At 40.2% G+C, this 16,731-nt stretch overlaps 1 protein-coding gene across 1 annotated transcript in view; it reads left to right on the top strand.

Moving 5' to 3' along the window:
• Positions 1-16,731, top strand: part of SLC26A8 (solute carrier family 26 member 8) — an 80,923-nt gene that overhangs the window by 44,617 nt on the left and 19,575 nt on the right. Inside the window, exons 8-9 of the mRNA XM_034990807.1 lie at positions 12,980-13,127; positions 13,966-14,079. Coding sequence (XP_034846698.1) covers positions 12,980-13,127; positions 13,966-14,079 — 262 coding nt within the window. The remainder of the gene's footprint in view (positions 1-12,979; positions 13,128-13,965; positions 14,080-16,731) is intronic.

Raw genomic sequence — 16,731 nt, 5'->3', positions numbered from 1 at the left:
ATAGAGCTGTAAAGGGGCAGAGATTTTGTACGTTATTGAAGTTAAGATGGTATAAACTCAAACTAGCGTTATAACTTGAGGATGTTAAATGCAATACCCATGGTAACCACAAAGAAAATAGTTATAGAATATACACAAAAGGAAATCAGAAAGGAATTTAAACATTTCACTACAAAAAAATCAACTGAACACAAAATATAGTAATGGGAAATGAAGGACATATAAAACTATAAGGCTTATAGAACACAAAGAGCAAAATGACAAAAGTAAATCCCACCTTATCAGTAATTACCTTAAATGGTAAATGGATTCAACTCTCCAATCAAAAGACGGAGATTGGCAGATTGGATAAAACACATGAGCTAACTATATGCTCTCTGTAAGAGACACACTTTAGATCCAAAGACACAAATAGATTAAAAGTGAAAGAATGGGAAAAGATATTCCTTGGAAATAGTAACCAAAAGAAAGGAGTGGGTATTCCAATATCAGACAAAATAGATCTTAAATTTAAAAATTTTACAAGAGACAAAGAAGGACATTGTGTGTTATAAAAGGTCCAATACAGCAAGAAGATAAAACAATTATGAGCATTTACACACCTAATGACAAACCATTAAAATACATGAAGCAAAAAAGGACAGAATTGAATTGAGAAATAGAGAGTTCTACCATAACAGTTGGTGACTTCAGTAACACACTCTTGTAATGGATAGAATGACCAGACAAAAGGTAAGTAAGGAGACAGAGGACATAACCATTATGATAGACCAACTAGATCTAACACACATATACAGAACACTTTACTCAACAACAATAACATACACATTCTTCTCAAGTGCACATGGTCTAGGATAGACCATGTGTTAGGTGATGAGTTAAGTCTCAAAAGATTTTAAAAGATAGATATTTTTTTAAGAATCTTCTCTAACCACAATGAGATGAAGTTAGAAATCAATAACAAGGGGCGCCTGGGTAGCTCAGATGGTTAAGCTTCTGCCTACAGCTCAGGTCATGATCCCAGCATCCTGGGATTGAGTTCCACATTGGGCTCCCAGCTCAGCAGAGAGTGTGCTTCTCCCTCTGCCACTCCCCCTGCTTGTGCTCTCTAGCTCTCTCTCTCTCAAATGAATAAAGTCTTTTTTTTTTTTTTAAAAAGAAATCAATAACAAAAGAAAAACATAAAAACTCACAAATCTGTGGAAATTAACACACTCTTGAACAAATGGACCAAAGGAGATGTCATAAGAGAAATTAGAAAATACATAGGGATAAACAAAAACAAAAACAGAACACCACAACATATGGCACACAGAAAAAGCAGTGCCATGGGGGAAATCTAGAACCAAAAACACTTATATATATATAAAAAAAGAAAGATCTCAAATCAACAACCCAACTTTACAATTTAAGGAAGTAGAAAGAGAGGAACAAACTAAATCCAAAGCTAGCAGAAGGAAGGAAATAAAGATTAGAGCAGAGATATATGAAATAGAGAATAGAAAAACAATAGAGGAAATCAATGAAACCAAAAGTTGGTTCATTAAAAAGATCAACAAAACTGACAAACCTTTAGCTAGATGTACTAAGACAAAAAGGGAGAAGATCATATCAGAAATTAAAATGAGGATATCACTACCAATTCTACAGAAATAAAGAGGACTGTAACAGAGTAGTATGAACAACTATGTGCCAACAAATTTGATAATGTAGATGAAATGTAAAATTCCTAGAAGCACAAAATCTACCAAGACTAAATCATGAAGAAACAAAATCCGAATAGACCTATAACTAGTAAGGAGATTAAATCAGTAATCAAAAATATCCTCATAAAGAAAAGCCCTGAATGTGATGGCTTCATAGGTGAATTCTACCAGGCATTTAAAGAAGAACTATATCAATCCTTTTCAAACTTTTCCAAAATATTGAAGAGGAAGACACTCCTCCCAACTCATTCTATGAGGCCAGCATTACCCTGATACCAAAGCCAGACAAAAACACTACAAGAAAAGAAAACTTATGAACATTGATGAACAGTGATAAACAAAATCCTCAAAAGTAGCTAGCAAACCAAATTTAGCAGCATATTAAAAGAATTATACATCATGAACAAGTGGGATTTATTCCTAGAATGCTAGATGGTTCAACACACAAAACTAGATCAATATATACCACATTAATAGAATGAAAGAGCATGAAAAAAAACATGATTATTTCCATTTGGCAAAATTCAAAATAAAAACATGCAACAAACTAGGAATAGAAGGAAACTGCCACAACATAATAAAAGCCATATGAAAAATACACAGCATTGGGATGCCTGGGTGGCTCAGTCGGTGAATCGTCTGCCTTTGGCTCAGGTTATGATCTCAGGACCCTGGGATCGAGTCCTGCATTGGGCTCCTTGCTCAGCAGGGAGCTTGCTTCTCCCTCTGTCTGCCGCATCCCTGCTTGTGCTCACTCTTTCTCTGACAAATAAATAAATAAAATCTGAAGAAAAAAAAAAAGAAAAGAAAAATCCAAAGCAAACATCATATTCAATGGTAAAAGACTGAAAGCTTTTCCTCCAAGATCAGGAACAAGGCAAGGGTGCCCACTGTTACCACTTCTATTCAACATAGGATCAGCAATTCTAGCCAGAGCAATTAAGCATGAAAAAGAAGTAAGACATCCAAATTAGAAAGGAAGAATTAAAATTATCTGTTTGCAGGTGATATGATTTCTATGTAGAAACCCCCAAAGATTCCCCACATAAGAACCTGTTAGAACTAATAAATTTCACAAAATAGCAGGATACAAAGTCAGCATACTAAAGTAGGTAGATTTTCTATACACTCATAATGGACAATCTGAAAAAGAAATTATGAAAACAATTCCATTTACAATAGCATCAAAAAGATGAAAATCCTTAGGAATTATCCAAGTAGGTAAAAGTCTTGTACAATGACAGCTACAAAACACTGATGAAAGGAATTAAAGAAGACATAAATAAATGGAAATACACCCCATGTTCATGGGTTGGAAGACTTAATATTGTTAAAATATCAATAATACCCAGGGGCCTGAGTGGCTCAGTCGGTTGGACATCTGCCTTTGGCTCAGGTCATGATCCCAGGGTCCTGGGATCGAGTCCATATCAGGCTCTCTGCTCATCAGGGAGTCTACTTCTCCCTCTCCCTCTGCCTGCTGCTCCCCCCTGCTTGTGTGCACACTTTCTCTCTCTGTCTGCCAAATATATTTTAAAAATCTTAAAAAAAAAAAAAAGATATCAATAATACCCAAAGCAGTCTACTGATTCAATTGAATCCTTTTTTTTTTAAAAAGATTTATTTATTTGAGAAAGAGAGAGACAGAGATAGCAAGAGAGAGCAAGAGCAGGGAGGAGAGGGAGAAGCAGGCTCCCCACTGAGCAGGGAGCCTGATACGGGGCTCTATCTCAGGACCCTGAGATCATGACCTGAGCCAAAGGCAGACACTTAACTGACTGAGCCACCCAGGCACCCCGACTCAATTCATTCCTTATGAATATCCCAATGATGTTTTTCACAGAAATAAATTAAGCCCATCCTAAAATTCACATGGACTTTTAAGGAACCCTAAATAACCAAAGCAATCCTGAAAAACAAGAACAAGCTGGAGGATGCACATTTCCTAATTTGAAAACTTACTACAAAGCTATAGTGATCAAAACAGTCTGGTACCAGCATTAAGACAGACATATAGACCAATGGAATGGAATGGAGAGCCCAGAAACGAACCCTTGTATATACAGTCAAATGGCGAGGATGCCAAGACCATTCACTGGGGAAAGGACAATCTTTTCAACATATGATGCTGGGAAAACTCGATATCCACATGCAAAAGAATGAAGTTGGACTCTTACCTGACACCATATGCAAAAATTAATTCAAAATAGATCAAAGACCTAAATGTAAAACCTAAAATTATAAAACTCTTAGAAGAAAACATAGGGCAAAAGCTTCATGACATTTGATCTGGTGATGATTTCTTATATATGACATCAAAAGCACAGGCAATAAAAGAAAAAATAGACAAATTGGACTTCATAAAAATTAAAAACTTGTATGCATCAGACACTTTAAAAAAATTTTTTTTTAATATTTATTTATTTGACAGAGAGAGAGATAGTGAGAGCAGGAACACAAGCAAGGGGAGTGGGAAAGGGAGAAGCAGGCTTCCCGCCGAGCAGGGAGCCCGATGCAGGGCTCTATCCCAGGACCCTGGGATCATGACCTGAGCCAAAGGCAGATGCTTTAACGACTGAGCCACCCAGGCACTCCGCATCAAAGACACTATTGACAGAGCAAAAACACAACCCACAGAGTAGGAGAAAGTATTTGTAAATCATATGTCTGATAAGGGATTAATATCCAAAATATATAGAGAACTCCTAAAATCCAACAACAAAAAAAGAAAACAATCTGACTCAAAAAATGGGGATAGGACTTGAATAGACATTTTCCCAAAGATATACAAATGGCCTGGGATGCCTGGGTGGCTCAGTCATTAAGTGTCTGCCTTTGGCTCAGGTCATGATCCCGGGGTCCTGGGATCAAGCCCCACATCAGGTTCCCTGCCCCACAGGAAGCCTGCTTCTCCCTCTCCCACTCCCCCTGCCTGTGTTCCCTCTCTCACTGTCTCTCTCTCTGTCAAATAAATTAATAAAATTAAAAAAAAAAGATATACAAATGGCCTATAACCACATGAAAAGATGTTCAATATCACTAATCATTTGGGGAAAACAAATTGAAACTACAATGAGATACCACCTCATACCCATTAGGATAGCTACTGGGTACACACACACACACACGCACACACACACACAGATATATACATATTTACAAAAGGCAGAAAATAACAAGTGTTGATGAGGATGTAGATTGCTTTGTGCACTATTAGTAGAAATGTAAACTGGTATACCACTATGGAAAGCAGTATGGAGGTTCCTCAAAAAATTAAAAATAGAATTACCATATGATCCCACAATTCTATTTCTGGATATATACCCTCCAAAACTGAAAGCAGGATCTTGAAGAGATATTTATGCACCCACGCTCATAGCAGCATTATTCACAATAGCTAAAATGTGGAAGAAACCGAAAGTGTCCATCAATGGAGACCTTGAGGACATTATGTTGAGCAGATTAAGCCAATCACAAAAAGACAAACACTGTATGATTCCACTTATATAGGGTGTTTAGAGTAGTCCAAATCATCAAGACAGAAAGGAGAATGGTGGTTGCCAGGGCTGGGGGAGGGGGAAATGGAGAGTTAATTGGTTAATTGGATTAATAGAGTTTCAGTTTTACAAGGTGAAAGAGTGCCAGACGAGGATGGTGGAGATGGTTGCACATTTACCACCACTGAATGGTACACTTAAAAATGGATAAGATGGTAGATTTCATGTTATGCATATTTACCACAATAAAAAAAAAATTGGGGGGAAAAAAACTACAGGAGGGAAGGTGTGGGTAGAAATGGAAATAATTTATACAAAGGACAGTGATTTAAATTATACGCTGAAAGATTTGAGTGTGAATAGAATAGAATTCATTGAGCTTTTTAGCTCTAAACCAGCTCAGACGTGATATCTGCCTATTGTTTATCCACTGGTATGGTCTCTAATAGAGTAGATGAGCCATTTTCCATCAATCTTTGTGGCTTGCCTATTCTATTTCTTGCTATTACTACATGGCAAAAACGTTGACCTGGAAGATAGCAGAGCATGTTCTCGCAATGGCTTTTTTTTCTCTTTTTAAAATTTTTTTAAGTTAACATATAATGTATTCTTTGTTTCAGGGATACAGGTCTGTGATTCATCAGTCTTACACAATTCACAGCGCTCACCATACTACATACCTTTCCCAATGCCCATCACCCAGCCACCCTGTCCCTCCCACCCCCCTCCACTCCAACAACCCTCAGTTTGTTTCCTGACATTAAGAGTCTGTTATGGTTTGCCTCCCTCTCTGGTTTCGTCTTATTTCATTTTTCCCTCCCTTCCCCTATGATCTTCTGTCTTGTTTCTCAAATTCCTCATATCAGTGAGATCATATGACACTTGTCTTTCTCTGATTGACTTATTTCGCTTAGCATAATACCCTCTAGTTCCATCCACGTCGTTGCAAATGGCAAGATTTCGTTTTTGGTTTTTTTGATGGCTGCATAATGTGCCATTGTGTGTGTGTGTGTGTGTATCTCACATCTTCTTTATCCATTTATCTGTTGATGGACATGTATGCTCTTTCCATAGTTTGGCTATTGTGGACATTGCTGCTATAAACATTGGGGTGCACGTGCCCCTTCGGATCACTACATTTGTATCTTTGGGGTAAATACCCAGTAGTGCAATTGCTGGGTCGTAAGGTAGCTCCATTTTCAACTTTTTGAGGAACCTCCATACTGTTTTCCAGAGTGGTTGCATTCCCACCAACAGTGTAGGAGGATTCCCCTTTCTCCGCATCCTCGCCAACATCTGTCGTTTCCTGACTTGTCAATTTTAGCCATTCTGACTGGTGTGAGGTGGTATCTCATTGAGGTTTTGATTTGTATTTCCCTGATGCCAAGTGATGTTGATCACTTTTTCATGTGTCTGTTGGCCATTTGGATGTCTTCTTTGCAGAAATGTCTGTTCATGTCTTCTGCCCATTTCTTGATTGGATTATTTGTTCCTTGGGTGTTCAGTTTGATAAATTCTTTATAGATTTTGGATACTAGCCCTTTATCTGATATGTCATTTGCAAATATCTTCTCCCATTCTTTCAGTTGTCTTTTGGTTTTGTTGACTGTTTCTTTTGCTGTGCAAAAGCTTTTTATCTTGATGAAGTCCCAATAGTTCATTTTTGCCCTTGCTTCCCTTGCCTTTGGCGATGTTTCTAGGAAGAAGTTGCTTCGGCTGAGGTCGAAGAGGTTGCTGCCTGTGTTCTCTTCAAGGATTTTGATGGATTCCTGTCTCACATTTAGGTCTTTCATCCATTTTGAGTCTATTTTTGTGTGTGGTATAAGGAAATGGTCCAGTTTCATTCTTCTGCATGTGGTTGTCCAATTTTCCCAACACCATTGTTGAAGAGACTGTCTTTTTTCATTGGACATTCTTTCCTGCTTTGTCGAAGATTAGTTGACCATAGAGTTGAGGGTCCATTTCTGGGCTCTCTATTCTGTTCCACTGATCTATGTGTCTGTTTTTGTGCCAGTATAATACTGTCTTGATGATTACAGCTTTGTAATAGAGCTTGAAGTCCAGAATTGTGATGCCACCAGCTTTGCTTTTCTTTTTCAACATTCCTCTGGCTATTCGGGGTCTTTTCTGGTTCCATACAAATTTTAGGATTATTTTTTCCATTTCTTTGAAGAAAGTTGATGGTGTTTTGATAGGGATTGCATTAAATGTGTAGATTGCTCTAGGTAGCATAGACATTTTCACAATACTTGTTCTTCCAATCCATGAGCATGGAACGTTTTTCCATTTCTTGTGTCTTCCTCAATTTCTTTCATGAGTATTCTATAGTTTTCTGAATACAGATCCTTTGCCTCTTTGGTTAGATTTATTCCTAGGTATCTTATGGTTTTGGGTGCAATTGTAAATGGGATCGACTCCTCAATTTCTCTTTCTTCTGTCTTGTTGTTGATGTATAGAAATGCAACTGATTTCTCTGCATTGATTTTATATCCTGCCACTTTACTGAATTCTTGTATGAGTTCTAGCAGTTTTGGGGTGGAGTCTTTTGGGTTTTCCACATAACGTATCATATCATCTGCAAAGAGTGAGAGTTTCATTTCTTCTTTGCCAATTCGGATGACTTTTATTTCTTTTCATTGTCTGATTGCTGAGGCTAGGACTTCTAGTACTATGTTGAATAGCAGTGATGATAGTGGACAACCCTGCCATGTTCCTGACCTTAGGGGGAAAGCTCTCAGTTTTTCCCCATTGAGTATGATATTCGCTGTGGGTTTTTCATAGATGGCTTTTATTATATTGAGGTATGTACCCTCTAGCCCTACACTGTGAAGAGTTTTAATCAAGAAAGGATGCTGTACTTTGTCAAATGCTTTTTCTGCATCTATTGAGAGGCTCATATGGTTCTTGTTCTTTCTTTTATTAATGTATTGTATCACATTGATTGATTTGCAGATGTTGAACCAAACTTGCAGCCCAGGAATAAATCCCACTTGGTCATGGTGAATAATCCTTTTAATGTACTGTTGGATCCTATTGGCTAGTATTTTGTGAGAATTTTTGCATCCATGTTCATCAGGGATATTGGCCTGTAGTTCTCCTTTTTGATGGGGTCTTTGTCTGGTTTTGGTATCAAGGTAATGCTGGCCTCTTAAAATGAGTTTGGAAATTTTCCTTCCATTTCTATTTTTTGGAACAGTTTCAGAAGAATAGGTATTAATTTTTCTTTAAATGTTTGGTAGAATTCCCTGGGAAGCCATCTGGCCCTGGGCTCTTGTTTGTTGGGAGATTTTTGATTACTGCCTCAATTTCCTTAGTGGTTATGGGTCTGTTCAGGTTTTCTATTTCTTCCTGGTTCAGTTTTGGTAGTTGATACATCTCTAGGAATGCATCCATTTCTTCCAGATTATCTGATTTGCTGGCATAGAGTTGCTCATAATATATTCTTATAATTGTTTGTATTTCTTTGGTGTTGGTTGTGATCTCTCCTCTTTCATTCATGATTTTATTTATTTGGGTTCTTTTTTCTTTTTGATAAGTCTGGCCAGGGGTTTATCAATCATATTAATTCTTTCAAAGAACCAGCTCCTAGTTTCGTTGGTCTGTTCTACTGTTCTTTTGGTTTCTATTTCATTGATTTCTGCTCTGATCTTTATTATTTCTCTTCTCCTGCTGGGTTTAGGCTTTATTTGCTGTTCTCCAGCTCCTTTAGGTGTAGGGTTAGGTTGTGTATTTGAGACCTTTCTTGTTTCTTGAGAAAGCCTTCTATTGCTATATACTTTCCTCTTAGGACCACCTTTGTTGCATCCCAAAATTTTGAACAGTTGTGTTTTCATTTTCATTTGTTTCCATGAATTTTTTTAATTCTTCTTTAATTTCTTGGTTGGCCCATTCATTCTTTAGTAGGATGCTCTTTAGCCTCCATGTATTTGAGTTCTTTCCAACTTTCCGCTTGTGGTTGAGTTCTAGTTTCAAAGCATTGTGGTCCGAAAATATGTAGGGACTGATCCCAATCTTTTGGTACCAGTTGAGACCTGATTTGTGACCCAGGATGTGATCTATTCTGGAGAATGTTCCATGTGCACTAGAGAAGAATGTGTATTCCGTTGCTTTGGGATGGAATGTTCCGAATATATCTGTGAAGCCCATCTGGTCCACTGTGTCATTTAAAGCCTTTATTTCCTTGTTGACTTTTGCTTAGATGATCTGTCCATTTCAGTGAGGGGGGTGTTAAAGTCCCCTACTATTATTGTATGAATGTCAATGTGTTTCTTTGATTTTGTTATTAATTGGCTTATATAATTGGCTGCTCCCATGTTAGGAGCATAGATATTTAAAATTGTTAGATCTTCTTGTTGGATAGACCCTTTAACTATGATGTAGTGTCCTTCCTCATCTCTTATTACAGTCTTTGGTTTAAAATCTAATTTGTCTGATATAAGGATTGCCACCCCAGCTTTCTTTTGATGTCCATTAGCATGGTAAATGGTTTTCCACCCCCTCACGTTCAATCTGGAGGTGTCTTTGGGTCTAAAATGAGTCTCTTGCAGACAGCGTATAAATGGGTCTTGCTTTTTTATCCAATTCGATAGCCTGTGTCTTTTGATTGGGGAATTTAGCCCATTTACATTCAGGGTAACTATTGAAAGATAGGAATTTAGTGCCATTGTATTGCCTGTAAGGTGACTGTTACTGTATATTGTCTGTGTTCCTTTCTGGTCTATGTTACTTTTAGGCTCTTTCTTTGCTTAGAGGACCCCTTTCAATATTTCTTGTAGGGCTGGTTTAGTGTTCACAAATTCTTTTAGTTTTTGTTTGTCCTGGAAGCTTTTAATCTCTCCTTCTATTTTCAATGACAGCCTAGCTGGATATAGTATTCTTGGCTGCATATTTTTCTTGTTTAGTGCTCTGAATATATCCTGCCAGTCCTTTCTGGCCTGCCAGGTCTCTGTGGATAGGTCTGTTGCCAATCTAATGTTTCTACCATTGTAGCTTACATATCTCTTCTCCCGAGCTGCTTTCAGGTTTTTCTCTTTGTCTCTGAGACTCCTAAGTTTTACTATTAGATGTCGAGGTGTTGACTCTATTTTTATTGATTTTGAGAGGGGTTCTCTGTGCCTCCTGGATTTTGATGCCTGTTTCCTTCCCCAAATTAGGGAAGTTCTCCACTATAATTTGCTCCAATATACCTCTGCCCCTCTCTCTCTTCTTCTTCTGGGATCCCAATTATTCTAATATTGTTTCGTCTTATGGTATCACTTATCTCTCGAATTCTCCCCTTGTGATCCAGTAGTTGTTTATCTCTCTTTTTCTCATCTTCTTTATTCTCCATCATTTCGTCTTCTCTATCAGTAATTCTCTCTTTTGCCTCATTTATCCGAGCAGTTACAGCCTCCATTTTTTATTGCACCTCATTCATAGCCTTTTTTATTTCAACTTGGTTAGATTTTAGTTCTTTTATTTCTCCAGAAAGGGATTCTCTAGTATCTTCTATGGTTTTTTCAAGCCCAGCTACTATCTTTATAATCGTCATTCTTAACTCTAGTTCTGACATCTTACTAATGTCTGTATTGATTAGGTCCCTGGCAGTCAGTACTGCCTCTTGTTCTTTTTTTTGAGGTGAGTTTTTCCATCATCATTTTGTCCATAGGAGAATAGATGAATGAGAGAACAAAATGCTGAAAGGGTAACAATGACCCCAGAAAAAATACACTAAACAAATCAGAAGAGACCCAAAACTGGGGGGGAAAGAAAGGGTAAATGAAAAGAATATGATCAGGCTGGTGAATAGAACAGAGCCACACACTAGATTTTGGGTGTATTTTGGTCTGTTAGAAGAAATTGCCACCCAAATCTTAAAGAAAGAAAAACTTGGGGCGCCTGGGTGGTTCAGTTGTTAAGTGCCTGCCTTCAGCTCGGGTCATGATCCCAGAGTCCAGGGATCAAGCCCCACATCCGGCACGGGAAGCCTGCTTCTCCCTCTCACACTCCCCCTACTTGTGTTTCTCTCCCTCTCTCTCTCCCTCTCTGTGTCAAATAAATAAATAAAATCTTAAAAAAAAAAGAAAGAAAAACATATATATACAAAAATAAGGGTAAATACAATGAAAGGATGGAATATGACTGTAAAGATGAAAATTTAAAAAGATTTTATAAAAGGAATTGATAAGATAAGAAGTTGGTTGAAAAAAGAATGAAAAAAGTTTAAAAAAAAAACTCAGAGAATGTGATCAGGCGGGATACTAGGACAACATCATACACTAGATTTAGGGTATATTTTGGTCTGTTAGAAGAAACTGTATCCCAAAATTTTAAAGAAAGAAAAACCTATATATATATATACAAAAAAGAAAGTTAAATAAAATGAAGAGATAGAATATGACTGTAAAAATGAAAATTAAAAAAGATTTAAAAAAGGAATTGATAAGATGTTGGTTGAAAAAGGAAAGAAGAAAAATTCAACTAAAAAATAGAAAAAGAAAAAAATTAAAATTAAAAAATTAACTTTGAAAGACTAAAGCATCATGATAAAAAAGCCATGAATTCTATGTGCAGTGTTCCCCTAGCGCTGGAGTTGTGCCGTCCTCATTGATCGGTAAACTTGGTCTTGGCTGGCTGTTCTCGCTGATCTTCTGGGGAGGGGCCTGTTGCCGTGGTTTCCAAGTGTCTCTGCCGGAGGCGGAATTGCCCCGCCCTTGCCCCCTCCCGGCTAAGGAATCTGCTCGGGTTTGCTCTCCGGGGCTTTTGTTCCCTGCGAGCTTTCCGTACAGCTTTGGAGGCGGAGAGTGAAAATGGCGGCCTCCCAATCTCCGCCCCGGAGGAGCCGAGAACTCGGGGCCTTGCTCCTCAGTGAGCCCCCAGAGAAAAGCCGTCAGTCACTCCCGTCTCCCCGGTCTCTGGCTGCACTCCGTGCTCACCCGGCCCATGACCGCGCGTTTCTCTCTCTGTCACCCGACCCCGGGTGGAGTCTCCAAACCCAGCAGATCCCTGCGGTGCGCTCCCGCGCGGCTCCTCCCAGGGGAGGAAGGTGAGTCTCCCCGATCTGCTGCTTGTTGGGTCCCTGCTGGAGGAGCAGTGGCCCGACTGTGCCGCGGATCACGGTTCATGGCCACCCCGAGCTGAGAGCCCGCGCCTGGGCTCCGCCTCTGCAGCCGGCTTCCCCGCTCCGTTACCTGGAAGCTCTGCCGCACTCAGGCACCCCCGGTCTTTCTGTGACCCCGAGGATCCTGAGACCACACTGTCCCGGAGGGTTCCACCCCCCGTTTAGCCACCAGAGTGACGTCCCTCAGCGGGGCAGACTTTTAAAAGTTCCGATTTTGTGCTCCGTGGTTCTATCAGTTGCCAGAAGCGGCCGACGGAGGCCCCTCCCCCGCCGTCTATCCTCCCGAATATCGCCTCGGATTCACTTCTCCGCACGTCCTACCTTCCAGAAAGTGGTCGCTTTTCTGTTCAGAGAGTTGTTGCTATTTTTTTCTTCCATCTCCTGTTGAGTTTGTAGGTGCTCAAAATGGTTTGATAACTATCTAGCTGAATTCCTGGGACCAGAGGAGATTTAGGTCTCCTACTCCCCCCCCCCCCCCCGCCACCGCCCCCCAATGGCTTTTGTAAGCTGGATGGGTTTGCTTGCGGTTTTGACAGGCTGCTGCCTCAGTTGCTCTTATCTCTTATTGTTATTTTTTTTAAAAAGGGTCAGGCCGGTTGCCCACATGATAAGGCTGGAGTCGGGGTGGGACCAGTAAGTTGTTCTTGCTATCCAGGAATGATTCCATTTTATTCCAGCTTCCTGTTTCCTGTGATGCCAGATTTGAACATTCTTCCTGAACTTATTTTAGAAGCCTTCTCCTTAGCTTTAGTGAGCTCCTCTCTGCTCATATTTCTGGGCAAGAAGATTGCCAATTACCATAACTACCATGTGAATTCCAACCAGGTGAGATGATAAGCCTTTCTCTTATTTCCTCTGACCCTTACATCTTTGTGCTCTGATCTGAGCCTCCTGCTAACATGAAGACTGCATTCTTTGTAACCAGAGAGTCAGTGGGACCATAATTTGAATTATAATTACCAAAGGATTTTTGAGGAGTGTGGCATACTTAACTTTGAAGTCACTTAAATTCACGTGAGTGTTATTCCCCCAGAACAACTATGGTGTAGGGAGGCAAGAAGTTAACATATGGGATCGCGTTGTTAAGCTAGCAGAATTCCTCTCTTCTTAATTTTATCTTTCTTTCCAAGTCCTTAGGAGTCAACCACATACTGAGGCACATTAAGGAATGCTAGGGAATATTAAAACCAGGCTACTAACATAATTACATTGCCCTCCCAGAAACAGTCCTTCTTTGTTTGTTTGTTTAATCTCCCCACTATTCTAAGTTTGGCCCTTTTCCTAGAACTCCAAAGAGAAATGTGGAAGCAAGAGGTGTCCCACTTTGATTTTGAGACAGTATATAAGGGAGGGGGGAAAAATAGTACTATGTTTCCCTCTGCCATTCTAAGTCCCCATAATCATGTGAAAGGGAATAATAAGACAAAAAGTTCATTTCCCACTTTAAAAAAGTACTTTTCTCATGATGGCTGCTAAAATGAAGTTAATCCAGAAATCAGATTCGCCATCCTTTGTTCTTTCTAAGAATATTTCAGTGTTGTCTGAAGTGATGGAAACAATCTTATCATCATACATAAGAAATAGACAGTATACCTTGAGTTCAAACTCAAATCTGCATTCTTCAACAAACAGTGGACCAAATGTGTTTGCCATTTCTTTACAGGATTTAATAGCCATCGGCCTTTGCAATGTCATCAGCTCATTTTTCAGATCTTGTGTGTTTACTGGTGCTATTATCAGGACTATTATCCAAGATAAGTCTGGAGGAAGACAACAGGTAGGTTGGAATAGAATTTTATCTCTAACATAAAACATATTTATATCTATTCATATGTATAGTCATAGAAGGATATTTTATTTAATCATGTTGCTGCTTTATTTTTTTCTATTTTTTTAAAAGATTTTATTTATTTATTTGACAGATTGAGAGAGCACAAGTAGGCAGAGTGGCAGGCAGAGGGAGAGGGAGAAGCAGGCTCTCCACTGAGCAGGAAGCCGGATGTGGGGCTTGATCCCAGGACCCCAGGATCATGACCTGAGCCGAAGGCAGCCACTTAACCGACTGAGCCACCCAGGCGCCCCAATGCTTTATTTTTTTTAAGATTACATTTATTTATTTGAAAGAAAGAGAATGAGAGAAAGCATGATCGGGGGAGGAGCAGACAGAGGGGGAGAAGCAGACTCCTCACTAAGCAGAGAGCCCAAGGGGGAGCTCAATCCCAGGACCCTGAGATCAAGATCATAGACGCTTAACTGACTGAGTCACCCAGGTGCCCCATGTTACTGCTTTAATGTTATGTTTGTTGGAAAGATCTCTTGGAGGAACTTGGATTTCATGCTTGCCTAAATTTTTGCTTAGACTTTTGTCTTAAGCTATTTGTCAGTGTAGAACTTGAAAGTCATTTTCTGTAGAAATAGTATTCTATGTGAGAGGTTTCTATGTATTAGCCCATAAAAACCCATTTTCCATGTAACATCCCCCAAGAAAAATATTTCAGGTAAACTAACCATCACCTCTTAACATTGTTTTCTATGGAAGGATATATACCCAGTTCTCATCTGGGAAAGCAAGTAATACAACTCTCACCATCCTAGCTGCAGAACTAGAAACTTTCCTAGCTTCCTCAAGGGGCATGGCAAGAGGCTTTCATGATAGAGAGTAAGGCCTTTGTCTAAATGAGCCTAGAGAATTTATGACCGGTCTGCCTTGGAATATGAGCAAATCATCTAGGTCAGATTCTCTTCAGGTATGCTGAATTAGTAAACTAAATGTGTGGGTCAGAGGGGAGAGGGATGGGGAGGATGATGGTAGAGAGGACTCTAAAGGCCAGCTCTTTGTCTAATTGCAGGCATGAGATTCTGTAAGTCCAATGTCCACGGGTTCTGAACTGACTAGATAGAAATTCCAGCTCTACCACATGGGAGGTGCCCCCGCTCAGCTCTGCAGCATGATGAAATGTCAGAGAACTATCAGCATCGAAACTGGAGTAAGCCCAAAGAATGGGTCAGGGTTCAGAGGGCAGAGAAACAGTGACAGAGGTCAACCACAAGCTTAGGCCTCAGACGCGAGGTAGAAACTAAAGTGTCAGACGAATGGACACTACACTTTAATGGGAGAAGATAAAGTGTCCCCATCCATGGGTAAATAGAGGTGAAATGTAAGGTGAAAGCCAATAAAAGTCAGCAGGGGCTAGAGCTTGGGTCTAGAGTAAGACCATGTCATGTCACTTTACGTGGACTCGGTTTTGTCACAGAGCTTTTGCCAGACACTCTGGCCCGTAAGGTGTAGCTCTTTTCCACCACCGTTGGACAGAAAGAAGGAAGGTGGACTCTATGAAAAAGGATGTTCTCTGCACATGTGTACAATCATTCAGGTCAAAAAGAGGGGATTTCCTGATAAGAAGTGGAAATGGTCATCCCAGACGTTAGTCCCCACTAACTTTTAGCAACATGTCTTGTTTATTCAGTAGGTAAGCGTAAGATACATGTGGGGAGAAATGATGCACACGGCTGGAATGAATCACAGGGCAAGTAACATTAAGTGCAGAATAAGTCTTATGAATAAAAAGTGGCCTAATAATAACACTAAGAAGGAGACGGATGGAGGAAGTGGATTTTCGTGGATTATTATTGAAAGAAGGTTAGGGTTGGGGCGCCTGGGTGGCTCAGTAAGTTAAGCGTCTGCCTTTGGCTCAGGTTATGAATCCAGGGTCCTGGGATTGAGCCCCAGGTCAGACTCCCCGCTCAGCGGGGAGTCTGCTTGAGATTCTCTCCCTCTGCCCCTCCCCCCACTCGGTCTCTCTCTCTCTCTCTCTCTCGCTCAAATAAATAAAATCTTAAAAAAAAAAAAAAAAGAGGGGTTCCTGGGTGGCTCAGTCATTAAGTGGCTGCCTTCAGCTCAGGTCATTATCTCAGGGTCCTGGGATCGAGCCCCGCATAGGGCTCCCTGCTCGGCGGGAAGCCTGTTTCTCCCTCTCCCCCTGCTTGTGTTCCTGCTCTCTCTGTCTCTCTCTGTCAAATAAATGAATAAAATCTTTTAAAAATTAAAAAAAAAAAGAAACAAAGAAGGTTAGGCTATGTGTAGATAGCAGGAAGGAAGAAGGCCTTCAGTTCAGCTTGAGTTGAGTTTAGCCTGTCTGACAAAGTGCCCCCTTCAGAGGTAGCCTGGGGCTCTCATTCTGTTTTCTGCAGCTGCTGCAGCATTGTTCTCCTATGCAGCACATTTTCCTACCAATGACTCTCCCTGTGGGGCAGTGACACTTCAGGAGGGGCATTGTCCTAAGGATGTTGGTCAGCCCTTCCCTGAGACCTGAATTTGCCCAGTAAATTGCTGGTTTGGGCAGAGAATGCCAGTTGGTCCCTGGCCCTGGAGGCACTGGGGCTCCCCAGCCTCCACGCTGAGTTTCTGTTCTGGACAAGCAAGGGCCTC

Source organism: Mirounga leonina, unplaced genomic scaffold, assembly GCF_011800145.1.
Source record: "Mirounga leonina isolate KUSES-001 unplaced genomic scaffold, KU_Mleo_1.0 Mir_53, whole genome shotgun sequence".
NCBI classification, from domain to species: Eukaryota; Metazoa; Chordata; class Mammalia; order Carnivora; family Phocidae; genus Mirounga; species Mirounga leonina.
The sequence above is the reverse complement of the archived record's forward strand: the minus strand, read 5'-3'. Positions and strand labels throughout refer to the sequence as shown.